We start from the raw sequence: 16319 nt of genomic DNA, 5'->3' as shown, positions 1-16319 counted from the left end.
CCTCATATGCTGGATGACTGTACAGAACTTGATGAGTTCCTCTTCTTCACAACCAAAGCAGCCAACATTTTTCAAAAATAAATCTTACAAACCAAAGGTTTGCACCTTTGGGCACTGAGAAATGCCTATCAGCCAGGGATCAGAAGGGGGAATTTCTGCTGCAAAAGCCCTTTGCCTTGCTGACTGCAGAGTGTGTACAACAGAGGGTTTAAAGTCCTTGCATCAGCCTGGTAAACTTCCAGGATGGGGCATACCGGTTTCTGAGGTCTTTTTAAAGATAAAGTATTTGTATGTGTTTACGATGATAAGCAAATGTCTGACTTAGGAACTAAGCAGCTAGATATGGAAATATATCAGGATTTTGATGTGTAACAGTGTTGGGACAGAGTTTAGTGCAACACAGAAGTAACAAATTCATTTAAATCACCGTCTGTATCTACGGATTCAAAGTAAGCTCTGAATTAAATTTAGTCAAGTAATTTTACAGAAAATGAAAACTATGAGATGTCCATTTACGCAAAAGATGACTCAAACATTCCCTAGATACTTCTGAAAATGGATTTTTTTCCATTATAAAGCCAAATTTTAAGAAATATAGCCCATGACCTGCTGAATGAGCAGTCCTTGACTCATCACCACATCAACACAATCAAGTTTGCCTTTTTCTGGATCTGACAGAGTGACTGTACATAAATGGGGATAAAACTTTTTATAAGAACCCCTGCTGACACTAAAAAGGCAAATTCACTTAAGTTTTTCCGCTAGAAACATTTCATTGTTTTCCAGAACACCAACTGCACTCACCTGACTACCCCATGAATTATTCTGGCTACTCACAGCAAGCCTACAGGTCAAAAATCTTACACATCCCCCCCACCCCGCCAGGAAATTTAAAAAAAAAAAAAAAAAAAAAAGGCAAGTTTTGCTTTTAAAGTCTTCTCTGCCGAGCGCCGGCAGCTGCTGCTCGGGTAGCAGCAGCCAGGGGCCAGCTGCCCGCACCGCGGCCCGAGCCCCGCAGGCAGCAGCAGCGCCCGGCCTTCCTCCCGTCCCGGCCTCCCGCCGGGCAGGGCTGCGCGGAGGCGGCCCCGCCGGCCCGGCCCGGCCTCCCCGCGGAAGCCCGGCCCCCGCCCCGGCCCCGCAGCGCCGGGGGCGCCGCCGAACGGCCCCGCGGCACCGCTCTCCCGCTTCCCCCCGGCTCCTCCCGCCCCAGGCGCTGCCGAGGGCAGCCGTCGGCAGCGCCCGGGCAAGCGAGCTGCGTGCGGGGAGCGCCCGCCGCCCCGCCCGTACTCACCCGAGGGGAGCGGGAGGCTACCCGGGAGGCGCCGGCGCCCGCGGAGCTTGCGCGGGAAGCACCATCTTTGTTGAAGGCAGCAGGGCGCCGCCGGAAGCCGCCGCCGCCGCCCTGCTGCGGGCCGGCCGAGGAGGGGCGGCCGCTGCCGGCCGGAGCGCGGGAGGGGCCGCGCCCGCCGTGCCAGCCGCGGGGGCCGGGGCCGGGGCCGGGGCCGGGACCGGGGCCGAGCGGCCGCAGTGCCAGCCGCGGGGGCCGGGACCGGGACCGGGGCCGGGACCGGGGCCGAGCGGCCGCAGTGCTAGCCGCGGGGGCCGGGACCGGGGCCGGGGCCGGGGCCGAGCGGCCGCCGTGCCAGCCGCGGGGGCCGGGGCCGGGGCCGGGGCCGAGCGGCCGCCGTGCCAGCCGCGGGGGCCGGGACCGGGACCGGGGCCGGGGCCGGGACCGAGCGGCCGCCGTGCCAGCCGCGGGGGCCGGGACCGGGGCCGGGGCCGGGGCCGAGCGGCCGCAGTGCCAGCCGCGGGGGCCGGGACCGAGCGCTGGAAGGGGCCCGGCGCTGCCGCCGCTGCTCCGTGCCGCGGCCGGGGCCGGGGCGGGGACGGGAGGTGACTCCGCCAAGGAGGCGCCTTTCCAGGAATTCGGAGGACCTGCTGCGCTATCAGGAGTCAGGGTGGTGGTGGGGGTGTTTAGTGAGGAGAGGGGTTGTATCCAAAATTAAATTCGGAATTACGAAATTGCAGTTTTAATGATATTAGAAACAGCTGATCTCATTACTCCCTAGGTACACTGGTTGCTATCTGTGAGTATGCGCTAAGCTGAACTTCATCCTGGTGCTGGCATCGTCGTATCAAACACAGAGCAGTATTATATCGAATAATGGACACATTTAGCTTCATTACTTTCATCTGAACAGCTTAAAAATGAAGAAACTTTTAATAGATGAAAATAATTTATTAAATTAAGAGCTGGCCTGTGTCTACCACAATGCTATGGACATTCTTGTTGTTTTATTCCTCTACTAGTGAATAGTGTATTATTCACTTATTTTTATATGGATACCTGGAACCGAAATATGGTAGAGAGGAGAAGAGTGTGATTCACAGAGCTGTAAAAATGAGGTGGTGTCACTTTCACTCACACATCATGAAATAACTTTTTTCCGTCTTTGCATAGGTGTCAGGTGTCACACGGGATTGATGGTGTCAGCCCTTTTTCTTTCATGTCGGGACCGCAATAGTGATGAAAGGGGAAAAAAAAGATCTTCCAGTGCTGGAACGTACTACCTTTGAAGCTGCAGGCAGGCACAGCAAGCTGGCTGTGGTCTGCACAGCGTGCTAATACCTACCCTCTGGAAAAGCAGGAAAAGTGGTTGCTGCAGCTGCTGCTAGAAACGTCGTCACCTTGTGAACCCCATTTGTACACTCTGTTTAGACTAATTGTACAAATTTAAGGGTATTTGAAATATTTAAGGGTAGTTGGAAGCTAGTTGTGGAAACCTTTACATGCCTTTCCTAGATACTGTACCCAGGAAACTGTACTGTACTGTATTTGCCATGGAAAAATGTAACCAAGAGTAGAGTTCACATTCTGCCTATGCTTAACATTATATTTATCTACAAGATTTTGCATAAAGATAGGCAGTCACACTCAGGAATCTTAATTCCTTTTCCTTTGATTTTCCTGTGGCTGACAGTTGAAAATTTATGTGGACACAGAATGTAAATCAGCCTTAAAGGCAAAGTTTGTATGCTGGTTTTAAGAAATGTTTTAAAAATATAGATACATATATCATGTGGCCAGCTTCTGCAGGGATGCTACTTATTTGGCAGTTTTAAAGCAGTGTTTTGGTTTCATGACATAACACTTTTATCTATAATTATATATAAGTAATAAATTGGATACAGGGGGTTAAATTGCTTGTGAATAATTGATAAATAATATCTTCTTACAATACAGCTGGTAAACCAAGGTAAATATTTTTTTTGTCTCAGGCACATGTTAGTCTTCTAGGAATGAAGATATAAAAAAATCTAAATACTCCTCTGGGTTGTTTCAGAGCAATGCATTAACATATTTGACAACACTGGAAGCCACACAAGTAAGTCATCATCATCAGTAACTCCAAGAAGTATGCTGCTGTTGTAGCCAAAGTACAACTGAGGTGGTGTTAAATTTTCTTGCCACAACGTTTGTAATACTAGTTGTGAGGAGATACGTTTGCAAACAGTACAGCACAGCTCCAGGGAGCAGAGACACCACAAACTGCCTGTATGATTGTTCCTCAACAGAGCACTGCATAGCTACTGAGAGTTTCCTGTCCCAGCTTCTTGTACTTCTGATTGTCAGTGCTGCTGGTTTTCTCTCTCTTCCTTCCTTTCTTCCTTTTTCTTCCTTTCTTTCCTTTCTTTTCTTTACTTCCTTTTCTTTCTTTCTGTCATGATCTAAGGGTCTGTATTATATCTGGAATTGGAGTGACCAAACTTGGAGGCTTCAGAAAATCTCATCATTGCAATCCTGACAGCTGCTTTTAATTGCAGATAATGTGGCTGCATTTTAAAATAGAAAATTAGGACAAGCAGTTACATCACTTTATTTACTATATCCTTTTGCCAGATGAGGCAATTTGATTTTTTAAATTTATACTATCCAAGAATGTCTTAGAAAGTTAGCAAAACATATGGATATGCATAGAGCGACTCCAGATTTCATTCAAGGAAATTACAGCAGTTATACAGTCAGCATTTAGTCATGTATTTGCTTGCAGTCTGAACAAAGATAGAAAGAAGGAAAGCAGTGAAAGGAAAGAGATAAGCCTAGGAAGGAAGAGGACAGCACCAGAGGTCCAAATCTCATTAAGGGAAAATCTGGCCCTTCCTTTTCCCCCCACTAGTTAATAACTAGTGCTGCAAATTTATTTAGTGGAAACTAAATATGCTACTGTGTTTTGGGTTCATCTTTAGCAACACAGACAGCTTTTGATTATATAGTACAGGTACAGGATAAAGACACAAAGAGTTAATACTTTAAATCCAAGGAGAGAAGTCCTTAAATTCTTTGTTTCAGTCCATTTTGGGTTCAACCCTCACTAAAGGTCTTCCACTTCTGGTCCAAGTTCAACAAAACTTCAGAGACATGGTTTGGTTCTACTTCAGTTTTAAGGACAAATAAATACATATATATATATTTTAGCCAGTTTGGTGTCAATTCAATGCCCCACTAACTGCTCAAATCTCAAAGCTAACCATGTAGATTAAAGAACTATTTCCTAGAATACAATGATCAATGGACTATAGTCAATCTTCCGCATCAGTATCCTCAGACTTTTAGTCTTAAAAGCTTGTGCTGTCTGGTTCTGCAGATTGAGGGGCCATCGGTGCTCATCAGGCCACACTTTTAAGGACTGCTGAATTCAGGGTCACAAGTCCAAATCTTTGGGAGCCAAGCTAAGCAGTATCTCTTCTGGCAATGCTATTCATTTTACATGTAGGTTAAGCCAGATTTTTACATTTATTATGCACCTTTTAAAAGCTCACTTAAAAGTCACAAACCTTTTTAGAAACTGTACCAGAATAATGAGATTTTTTAAATGCTTTTGAGAGGATCCTTTATGCTAATTAGAGTCAAGCTGTATCTAAGCATGTGTGTAATTTGTTTTCTACAGACTAGTTTGTTTTATGCTGATAACGAGGCCAAATGTGTTCTTAAAACTGGCACAAGCAGATTTAATGTATTAGGATTGTGCTGTTTTCAATTGTTTGCAGGACAGCATTCCAGCTTTAGGGACAAGAGAAAAAATAGGAGCCTCTAGATTTGTTTATTAAAAGCACATCTAATTGGTTAAATCTCTCACAAAACCTCAGAAATTAAGGGAAAAGAGAAATACATCTTGTATGCTTGCCTGTCAGTTTTATGAAAGAGTGCAGTGAACATTTCTGTAAGTCATGCATCTCAAAAACAGTGTTAAAATGTAAGTTAGGGTGAGCCAAACTAGGTGGCCTGAAGGCCAGATGAGGGTCTTGCAAACCATTGCTGTCCACTGCTATCCCAGGCAGTAACCCCTTCCCTTCCCCCCTCTTCTCTTCCTCCTTCCCCTGGTCCCCATTGCACTCCCCTTTGCAGCCGTGGGCCTCTGTAATGCTAACATCCAAATCTCCTGTGCCAGTCACTGAAAACCTGGCTGATGCCAAGGAAGGGAAGGGTTTGGTATAGAAAGTTTCCCCAAACTGTAGACCAAATCTTAGGCATGCTGTGCTGGATGCTGGCAGGATATGAGGGCACTAGATGCTCAGATGGGAAGGGGTGCTCTTGAGAAGCTCTTCAGGTGGCTTTTGCTACTCGAAAAATGATTCCTTATCCTTCCTAAAAAAAGATGACAGGCAGGACTGAAGCACATCACTGAAAGGGATTGGCCCTTGGGCTGCTGTGCAATTGTTCTGATACTCTGTAACTTTCATTCATTTAAATAATAAAGACTTTAAATTCAATGCAGATCAAAGAGAGGAATTACTATAAAATATAGGTGACACGTCATGAACTTCCTTGAAAGTAGTATTTTATTAAAAGGCACGTCCAGCACCTGGGTAAAATATAACACAGAAAGTTCTAAAGCATCTTAAAACATAGGGTTTAAACTGACTCTGTAGTGTCTATACATTTACATTTGTTTCCATAGTAAAAATAAGTATTTATTAGCAGTACTGCAATTAATTCTTAGTGCTTTTTACTATGATACAAATAATCTCTAGCAAAAAGTTTAATGATAAATAATTATAAAAAGGAAGCAGGCATCCACTGCAAAACTTTTGTATACATTTCATTTAAAAAATCCAGTGAATTATAAAAAAAAAGTGTAATTAATACTTGCAAAACATGACTCAGTATTTCTCAGAATTTGTAGTCCTTTAAACATATGAATTAATGTAGTTCTCTATTTTTAAGTTTAATTTAAAGACTCTTTGAGGAGACGGATGAAATACTGCAAGCCTCTTATTATTTATTATTTATTCCAGACTTACTAAATGATTTTTAAATGTAAAGCACCATTTTATTAATATGAGAACAAAGAAAATTCACTAATTAACCCGAAAATCAAACACTAGCAAATAAACTAATTAAAGACAGAAGTCTGAAACCTTTTCACAAAACCAACTTACTTTACTTGCAAATTACAGCATATGAAATGGTTTTCTAATATTTTAGATAAAAGACTGGAAGGTTGCTTTTGTTTAGGAGGATAATAGCTATTGCTTTCTGCAATGTTCTATTGCTTTCCCTGGATTTGAACTGGACAAACTCATATACAATACCTGTATTTTGAAAGGTTCTTACTTTAAGGTTAGACTTCAGGAGCTAACAATGATCGATGGAATGCTTTTACAGATAGCCTTGCAAGAGATTTTTCACTGCTTATACCTTTCCCATGCATCCTGTTTTCAAACAAAAAAATACCCTTCGAACAAAAATTCACTTGATCTATTTTGTTCCCTTTCAAAATGAAATCTGCCTGCCTGCAGGCTAGTGAAGCATCCTGCAGTAGGCGCTGGATCCTCTATCAGGGGAGTTAAAAGAAACAGATGAATTTCCAGAAAGCTTCTCACAAGCAGCTTTCCCCACAGAAAATACCCGTCTGAAGCACTCGAGCTCAGGAAGGAGCTGTGCCACATCCACTGCAATCTAATTAGACAAGGATCTCACTTTCCTAATTTACTTCCATCTCTCTTTGTAGCAGTGCAGCGAGTCAAAGGTATTGCCCTCATTGCAGCTTAAGTTCCTATCGATGTTATTTGCCACTTTTTTTGCCAATGTTATAAGCCACTTATAACACAATGTTATAAGCCCATGCTGAGAAATTACAGAAGGTTGAGTCCACCACCCACTTTACAGATCCAAGAATGGATCCCACTTTACAGATGGATAAATTGCAGCTCAGTCTTTAATAGTGCTCTTCCTACAGAAAATCAATTAGCCCAAAATCCCTTCAACAGTAGGAGTTGATCCACAACTTATTCTGCCCTCCAGATGTGTCAAACAGGGTAAGAAAAAAGCAAATGTTTAAAAAGGTGTCAAGAGCAATCTCTCAAATTTGGAGATTCCCCCTGAGGCAGAGTGTGGGTACAGCAACTCAGCTGAACAGATCCTATTTCAGGGCTGCAACCTAAAGAGATACAGTTAAATTGTAACAAAGCATTTTGAAAGGGGATTTTTGCACTTTCAGCTACCACATTTACAACTATTTTTCATAAAATCCTGTTATCAGGCCTGATCCAAATAACTTCAAAAGAAGAATTTGCACTGGGCTTTGAGTCCTTCCCCATGTCTTACATGCACCAAGTTGCAAACTTCAGCTATGAAACATAAGTTTTAGAACAGTTCGACTGGAATCAAAAGGATTTACTTACATAAAGCCTGCCCTCCAGTGAAAGAAAAATCAAGACAGAAGCATTGAATTTGTTTGTTTGGGTTTTTAAAGTGTATTTTGTTCTTTGCAGCATTCACCACTAAACTTTTTCTGGATATTATCTGTTTGAAGTTTTTCCTACTAAATGCCAGCTCATTCTTTATGCTAATATAAATAGCTTTTGCTCCAGCATTATGTTCCTCCTTAACACCATAAAAAGGAGTAGTATTATTTTGGTATTTCAGTTCCTTGAAAAATAATGGCTCCAATTTTGAAAGAAAACAAAATGAAACACAGGTGCAATCCCTTTTTAAAAATAGAATATAAGTACAATAAAATACACAATTTATCAGGCAGCTTAATCAGCATAATTATGGTGATATATTTTTTAATTTCTATAGATTTTCTCAGGGGCACTGGCTAATTTAAAGCCCTGTAGATAACCAGATTAATAAACACAGTTAATCCCCCTCCTGCTTGGTTAACTCTGACACCAGGACATACTGAATTTGCTTTAAAATAATTTTCTTTTTTCTCAGAATTGAATTATCTAGCCAGACTTTGTCTATATGTACTATGTCAAACTGTACTGATACTAGTTATTCCCCATGACCTTTAATCTCTACTAATACACCTTTCAGCACTGTACTCATCCAGGTGGTTAGTTATACACCTTGTGAGAAGTACCACTTGTCACAGGAGCTGCTGGCTTTTCCATGTCCTTTCTCTTCAGTCACTTCTCAGACATGAAAGCCAGACAAGTAATTCCCGACTTAGAAAGCAGAATATTTTCTCATCTTGTTTCTCGCAGCTGTGTTTCACCTAGCTTGTGCTCTCTATAGACAGGGGTAAGGACCAGTGATGGTCAGCATCTAAACCAACTCTGCCTCCCCATTCCTTTGACTGATACTCAGTCTGTTGTAAAACTACCCAATTTTAGCAATACTGTGGCAAATCGCCATGTTGTTGCAAACAGACCATGGTGACTGAAGTTATGTGTCAGTGGAATGTTATTTCTAGGCATTTTCAGTCAATCTAATGGATTAGCAAAATACTGAGACCTGCTGAATCTATTGCTAATAGGGAAGTGCTTTTCAGGAGCTGGGCTGAGATACCAAAGCAGCTTGTCATCCCCACTTCCTTTGTGTATACAGAACTAACCAGCTCAGACCTTTCAACTAACTTCTACTTACTCTATTTAGAACTTCTTTGGTTTAGACAGCAAAAGTTTAATTAATTTCTTTATTTTTAAAATAAAATGTCTCCTTTCAAACATTTTTTACTGTTATTGAGAATTAGCAATACAGTTTTTAGAATCCCTCAAGCCCTTGTTTCCTCTAGCAGTAAATGTGATACTTAAAATAATTTTAATGACTGCAAAGTTGGCAGAAATTTTATTTTACTTTATTTTAAATTACTCTTAGACATGATACCCATGTCTAAAAATATCTCTTCCCATTTCCATTATGTGTTTTGGCTTAAGGAGAGCAAAGCCCTGATATCACTTGACTTGCTTTCTGCTAGAGCCTACAATTGTAGCCAAAGGAAAAATCAATAGGATTGTTATCAAGAATACAAGAAAAAGCTCTTGAATAGAGCATACAAGTAAATAAAGTTTTTAAAACAATCTTTAACAAGGTAGTTTACCTGCAGGAACATTTTGCTAAAACATGAGAGTTGGCTAAGGTACAGAAATCTTACACAACTACAGAACTCTATCCTCCCTGTCATATGTAGATTCTGTTTTCTCAAGGTGATGAGACTTAGCCTCATTATAGGAGCAAATTCCTCACTGGTGTTTACTTTTATTAAAAAAACCCTCTGCCCCCCATATTCTGGTGAAGATTTTTCCTTCTTGCTAATAATTTTATATTGTTTATCTAGAATGTGGTTACATAAAATATAATTATGACAATAAAGACAAAATCAGAATAAAATCAAATTACTTCTAATGCACTGAGCACAGCTGCTTGGTTACATTCCCATTCTACCCATGCATCTTGTACTCAAACCGTTTTCTGTCTCTAGTGATAATACTACCAGCAGGAAGATACCCATACAACTAAAATACTGCCCTAGTTTACACTTCTGCTAGGTTTAGTGCTAAACTAAATACTATCACCAGTTCAATTTTCATCATTCATTTTGCAATTATGCTTATTTTGGTTGTTTTTTTAAGCATCACCTTTTAGGATTGTAGGGTTCTTTGTTTTCCTTTAAGTAAAGTGAAGAGGTTTGCTAACATTCCAGGTATAAACTGGAAAATCTGAAACTCCAAGACTAAAGAAAAAAAACAAAACAAAACAAACCAACACATGGGGTGAAAAAAAGGCTTAGGATTAAAGTCCTTATAATGATTTTTGCTTGGCTCATGGGCATTGAACCTGTGAAACTGGCTTTGCTGCACACTATACTAGCAATTCAAGACGATATATATCAGAAGTAATTTTTATAATCTGAAGGGCTCACAATTTAAAAAAAAGGTACTGCATTTTTTAAAAATTTTCAACATGTGTGAACAATATCTGAAAATTTTCATATTTGAAAATTCACACAGTCTACATGCAAGATCTTTGTATCGCTGAACTCTAATCATGTTCTGTCATCAGATTTTTTTGTACCAGAACAAGTCATTCCTCTGTGCTGCATTAGAAAGAAGCCGAGATTTCTGCAAGCTATACTGTGGTTTAGTTTTACTAGTGCAATGCATCACCCCTAGGACCGGCATCCTAATGAGGACAAGAACTGTGCTTTCATACAAAGAGGACTAGTTCCCCCTCCAGTCTGTTTAAAATATTGTTCACAGCTTCGAGCACACTACAATTACAGAGCCTACTTTTCCTCATAGGAACTACTACAAATGATACAAAGTCTAAGTCAATATGCTCAATGTTTGGTGACTTGATTCCACATCACAGTAACTTGATTAGTTACAAGAATCACCACCTTTCACTTTGCCAGCACTCCTTGTTCTCAGCCTGCCATTTGCCCTTGTGTTTTGGAGAACTCTTATTAAAAAAACCAGCAAGCTTCTCTGCATCTGCCTGTTGTTCCTCAGAGCCTGGCTCTGCTGTGGGGTACACTTGGCCTGTGACTGTTCACACAGTCTGCCAGCAGCAAGCCACAAATCATTTCTTATATTTGCAACATAGCAGTCTCATTGCATCCCAAAGCTCTTATCTTCTCAGTCTGCTTGCTCCAGCACTGGAATTCATGTTGTTAAACCCTCAGGGATTTATTTTAAAGGTCCTTAGTAGAATGTGTTTACCATTGAGACACCAAGCATATCACCCTGGCTGAAAAGGCACAGTAGTAGAATGTTAACACAGCAGCAGATTAGAGTGTTTGTCACTGTGATGGAAGTTATTCCATATATCAGTTCTCTCACCACAGGGTAGAGCTAGACAAGAACTGTAAGAAAAGATTCATCAGAATGAAAAGTGTTCCCAGGAACACAGTTTTTTGACAGGCTCTACTCACAGGAAAAGCTCATCAGCCTGAGGGTGGCAGATCTTAGCAAGACTGATGACAAGAACTGTGTAATTATGACACATACCTAGAACTCAAGAGTTCTTTGGGCATGGGAACCAAAAGGTGGTCACCATATAATGTGAAAAATTTCCAAATACATCTTGGCAAGACATGGGGAAAATTTTACATAACAAAATATTTTGTTAAGAAAAAAACTCATCCCATTTCTATACTAAAGCTTAAAATGGGGACAGAAAATTTAAGCCATGGAGGAGGAGAAACCCGCCTTTTCCACAGAAAGAGCAAGAACGTATTAAGTATTGTCATATCAAGGAACCATTCACTCTGCCTCACGTTCTTAGTGCCTTCTATTTCACAATGGCTCTGCTACTCATTTCTGCCAGCATGTTACAGACAAAACTGAGTGCAACACTAGGCATTTAGATGCAACAAATAAAGCTGGTCAGGGCACCAGAGTTTATGAGAAGGGACAGAACATCTTTAAAGCACAACAGAACAGTTAAGTCACAAAGAAAACAAGATTATTTTATGTTGTTCTATTTCAGCCTGGGCAAAGCTAGATTACAGCAAGTCTTGACAACCCTCCTTGTTCAAGCACAGGTCTTTCCTTTAATCAACAAATAAGCTAGGGAAAGAATTAAAACTTTTAATTTGTTGACTAAGGATGAGTCTATATCCTTGTTTCTCTCTTTACTGCTTCCCTCTTTTTCCCGTCCTGTGTATTTCTTCTATTAAATACTTTACCTTTGGGCTGAAGAAAGGGTACTGAGGGTCTTAGTCCCCTCTTCCTGTTTGGAAGACTACTGTAACAGAAAAAGCAATGTCCTGTGCTAATACCCAACTACAGGAATTCAGCAGACAGCCTCTAAACCACTAATCTGAATGTAATCCAGCTATACTTTTGAGCAGCACCACAAAGGCAAAACAGGGTTATTCATTCTCACTGATACATGTGCATTTATCTGAGTATTAGCTGAGAAATAATACAAGTTCCTATATAAGAGGACTCTTTCCTGCATAGTAGCAAATCCATACATACAAAGATTGGGAGATTGTTGTGCACTTTGATTTACTTTATTGAGTAATTATCTGATAGCTACAATGGTGAATTGGATGTTAAAAAATAAAATAATAAAATAAAATAAAATAAAATAAAATAAAATAAAATAAAGAAATAAAAAAGAAGAAAAAGGAAAACCAACCCCTTTACAAAAAAAAAATCCACATCGTATTTCCCCATATTTTGGGAAACAGGCTGAAGAAAACATTCTACACTGTAGAAGACACATGTAGCTGCTGATACCCATGTTTTGACATTGGAACTGCAAGTCTGAAGCACATAGCTCTAAAGCCTCAACCAAAAGAGGCTTAATAATCATAGCACGGATACATCACCACTGTGAAGATGTTAACACATTAAGGATTCTGGGATGCCAATCTGGTATAATCAGCAATCGACTGGGCTCCTGTGAAAGATGTGACATTTCTTCTTAAGGTCAGCTTTCAGAGAACTTTGAAAAACAATGTTCTAGACTGATTACTTACAGTACTCCTTTGCTTGCAGAAAAGGAGGCTAGTTCAATAAAAACTGAATACATGATCATTTTTCTGACTGGATTTGATTAGTTGCATAACTTTAGCAAGATTATCACAGTGTGATCTAGTTAAGCTTCTAGGATTATATGAACACCAGCACCAAATTAATCTTGGAATCAGACAACTGAGATACTTGCAAACTCTCATATGTTTCTGACCACTTATGAAGTCTCTCCCAGTCCCACTGCTTCAGTAAGCATTTGATAGTTAGTGCAGCATTTTATTGACAAAGCAACACAATCTGGACAGATTCCTGGCTTCTCTCTCCTTGCAAGAATAGCATGCCACCTTGTTGAACCCCCAAGGATGCAAACTGGGATTATTTTACATAAAGTCTCCCTTTGTAGCATCTGAAATAAAAACCTTTCCCCGAGAACTGCCACTGTTTTGATAGTGAATTCCATGCTGAGTTGTACAACTGGTTACTCAGTTCTTTGGCTGATTTTAAAAATTGCATTCAAAAGTTACTCTGTGTTAGAGGCATTTATAAAATATATTTATACCTGGTATTGATACTCTTTCAAGTATTCTTTTAGTCTTGTTGGTAATGGCAGCTCGCAGATCTGATTTGTGCTCTTGTTTATAGCTATTCTGCAGCGGTGTTGCAGAGATGGAGCAGATGTATAGAGGGGTTTGTTCAAGTAAAGATGAACTGTTCCATTTGAAGGTGTTTCAGTTCTATCCTTGCACATAAGAACATAGTACTCAATCAAATGCACAACGCTGTTGAACTGTTTAAGTCTAGATCTGACACAAGTGATAGAGTCCAGTCTAAACTTGCCATCTTGATATTCTATACGTAGATTGGTCGGTCCCGCTGATGTTTTTACTGATATAGTCAGTAGATACTCTGAATGCGAACTATCCCTAACCAAAAAGGTCCCTTCAGGGGCATCCTGTAACCTTTCTTTGGCTTCAGCAACAGTCATGTTGCCCCAGTACCATCCTGTTAAAAAATTAGAGAAAGAAGGGATTTGTTTATGCCTGTTTGTTTTAAAAGCTGCTCTCTAGCTGATATACTTCTAGTCACCCATTTCTTTTGTCGTTTGAAAGCTAAAGTCCTGCAGGCAAAGTAAATTTTTATTTGCTATTTAAATTCATTTGTTTTACAATGCATCCCGTTTTGACAGAGCCTTCCAGGTCACCTTTTATTTACCTATGTATGCATACACATGCACAAACTTTCCTGCAGCGTCCTGCGGGGCCGCCACCGGAGCCCCCGACCCGGCGGGCCGCCCCTGAAGTAGCAGGGACGCGTCCCGCGGCTCCCCGCTGCTCTCTCCCAGGGCCAGCGCTGCGTCCGCAAGGCACAAGCTGGCAGCCCGCAGAACGCCCGCTTTGGGTAACTGAGTAGGTTGCTGTTGAAATGAGCTTTGTCTAGCGATCCAAAGCTATGGGGTAAGAAAACAACTTCGGCGAGGTAGCTGCAGTCCTGGCGCGGCTGCGATGAAGACACAAAGCCCTTCCCTCCTCCCGCAGCTGAGCTCCGCGTCCTGCGGGGCCGGGCGAGCCGCCGCCACACCGGCGAGGGCAGCGCAGGTACGCGGGGCCGCGGGGATGAGGTGCCGCGGCCGCCCCGGCCGGCGGCAGCGCCCGGCCCTCGCCCGGCCGCAGATCCTGGGCTGCCGCCGGGGCGAGGCGCTGCCGGCGCTTTCGCTTCGGCCGCCGCAGTCCGCGGAAGGTCGGAGTCTTCGCCGTCCCTCTCCGCCGAGGAAACGCGACCTCGCAGCACCGGGCGGCGATGGCCAGGCGTCGCACCGCCTCCCAGTTCCCCTCTCGGCCCGATGGGGATCCCCGCCGCGCCGCTCTGCCTCCCCCCGGACAGCGCCGCCGCCCCGGGCGCTTTCCCCTTCCCGGCCGCCCGGGCTTACCTGCCCGCCGCAGTTCCTCCATAGCCGCGGCCAGCTGCTCCGCCTCACGGCACTCCTCGGCAACGGGCGCCGCCGCCCCGGGGTGCCCCCAGCGCTCCCCGGAGCTCTCCGCGCTCTGCAGGGACTCGGCGGAGCGCAGGGTCATGGGCGGCGGCGGCGGGCGCGGCCCCGCTCGCACGCGGGTCGGGGGCTGCCGGCAGGAGAGGGCTCCGCTTCGCCACCGCGGGGTTCAGCGCCGCGCTGGGTGCATGGTCCCGGCCCCCAGCCCGGGCGCTGCCTGCGAGCGGAGAGAGAGCGCGGTGAGCGGCGAGCCCCGCGAGAGGCGCTCCCGACGTAGAGCGTGTTTCTGGTGATCCCGCTTCGGAACTTCCCAACATCCAGAGGAGGGACCCGAGGCGAGAGATCACCTCCCGGCGGAGCGGGGGAGGGACATCTCCTCCCCCCGCCGCCCAGCCTGTCCTCGGCTCCTCTCCGCCGGGGCTCCTCTCCTCCGGCGGAGGCGGCGTCCCGAGACGGTGGTCTCGCTTTATCGCAAAGGCGAACCCGCTGATGCCCCGCTCCCTCGACTGGGGCAGGCGAGCCCGGCCGCCAGCTCTGGGACTTTTGGGGAGGGAGGAGGTCGTGGGGGAGAACCGAGCACGTAAAGGTATGAGAGAGGAGGGGTAACCAGCAGAGCGGGGAACGGTCCCCAGCCCCGGCGCTGCCCGGGTTTCACGCTGCGGTGCGTACGGACGCCTTCCAGTAAGGTCATCCGCGAAGTCGTACTTGTGGGAACGGGAACAGAAACCCAGCATGGGCCATGCTCCTGGGCTGGGACACCTCCTCTCGGGCAGCGGAGTACCCGAGAAGCTGCGGAGCGGGTGCGCCGGCAGCGCCGGCTCCGGGGGCTCGCCGGCCGCTTGGGAACGGAAGGGGCAGCGCGGTGGAGGACGCGCTATAATTAGCACGGGGCAGGAAATATGCTTTTCCCGCTCAATTAAATGCTGATATTAGGGGGGTAAAAATTCATTCCTCTTTGCTGAAGCTAACGAGAGGGACAAAAAGAGCCTCTTCTCCCCTGGGTGCACCGCCACATCAAGAGCGACACAAAGCCGAAGAGTACCAGACACGGGGAGCCTAGCCGGCTTGGCTGGAGTGGAGGGACGGAGCTCAGGGGGAAGACCGGGAGCCCCCCCGCCGGTGCTTGTGAACCCGGCAGACTATGCCTGCGGGTGCGCAGCAGCCGCCAGGTGAGGGGTTTGTGCCGAGGTGGTTCCCCCCCTAACAAGTTCCGCGGCGGAGCTCAGAAACTTTACCAAATGAATCTGTAGTGGCAACTGATAGGGTATTCTGACGGGTTTCTATCCCAATATATGTAGGCACACGCGCGGGAATCCCTCGACAAAGCCCACCCCCTTCCTTCCCCCGCGCAGAAGCGCCCGCCGCCGGCTCGGTGACCGGGCGCAGGTGCGCCTGTCACAGAGAGAGGCTGCGGGCGCGGGGCCGACGAGCGCAGGTGGGAGCAGCCCTGCCAGCGGTGTCCGGGCGCGACCCCTTGTGAAAGGGAGGCTCTGGGAGCGCCTAGCCGCGAAGCCCGCCGCCACGGGAGCTCGGTGGGGACGGAAGGCTGGCGAGGCGGTGGCGGCTGGCTGCAGCCAGGCGTCCCCCGGCCGGGGAGAGGAGAGCCGGAGCAGCC

The 16319-nt window shown here is 44.9% G+C and overlaps 2 protein-coding genes across 3 annotated transcripts in view; both read right to left on the bottom strand.

The window, feature by feature from the left end:
• The window catches only part of CRADD (CARD and death domain containing adaptor protein), a 76213-nt gene extending 74830 nt beyond the window's left edge, over nt 1-1383 (bottom strand). Inside the window, exon 1 of one of the 2 annotated variants that reach the window (XM_021527987.4) lies at nt 1292-1383. The gene's annotated coding sequence lies outside the window, so the exon portion shown is untranslated. Of the gene's footprint in view, nt 1-804; nt 1013-1291 lie in introns of those variants that run through there. The other variant, XM_031507591.3, reaches the window with a different exon arrangement.
• Nucleotides 1384-5823: 4440 nt separating this feature from the next.
• On the bottom strand, nt 5824-15016 carry SOCS2 (suppressor of cytokine signaling 2). Its single transcript, XM_021527988.3, has 2 exons — nt 14645-15016; nt 5824-13719 (listed from the first exon to the last, which is right to left on the bottom strand). The coding sequence occupies exons 1-2, from the start codon at nt 14787-14789 to the stop codon at nt 13271-13273; spliced, it is 594 nt and encodes a 197-aa protein (XP_021383663.1). The 5' UTR covers nt 14790-15016; the 3' UTR covers nt 5824-13270.
• Between the last annotated feature and the right edge of the window lie 1303 nt (nt 15017-16319).

The sequence above is a fragment of the Lonchura striata genome, chromosome 1A (assembly GCF_050655825.1).
Source record: "Lonchura striata isolate lonStrDom1 chromosome 1A, ASM5065582v1, whole genome shotgun sequence".
NCBI lineage: Eukaryota > Metazoa > Chordata > Aves > Passeriformes > Estrildidae > Lonchura > Lonchura striata.
Note: the sequence above shows the minus strand (reverse complement) of the source record. Positions and strands in the feature narration are given on the sequence as shown.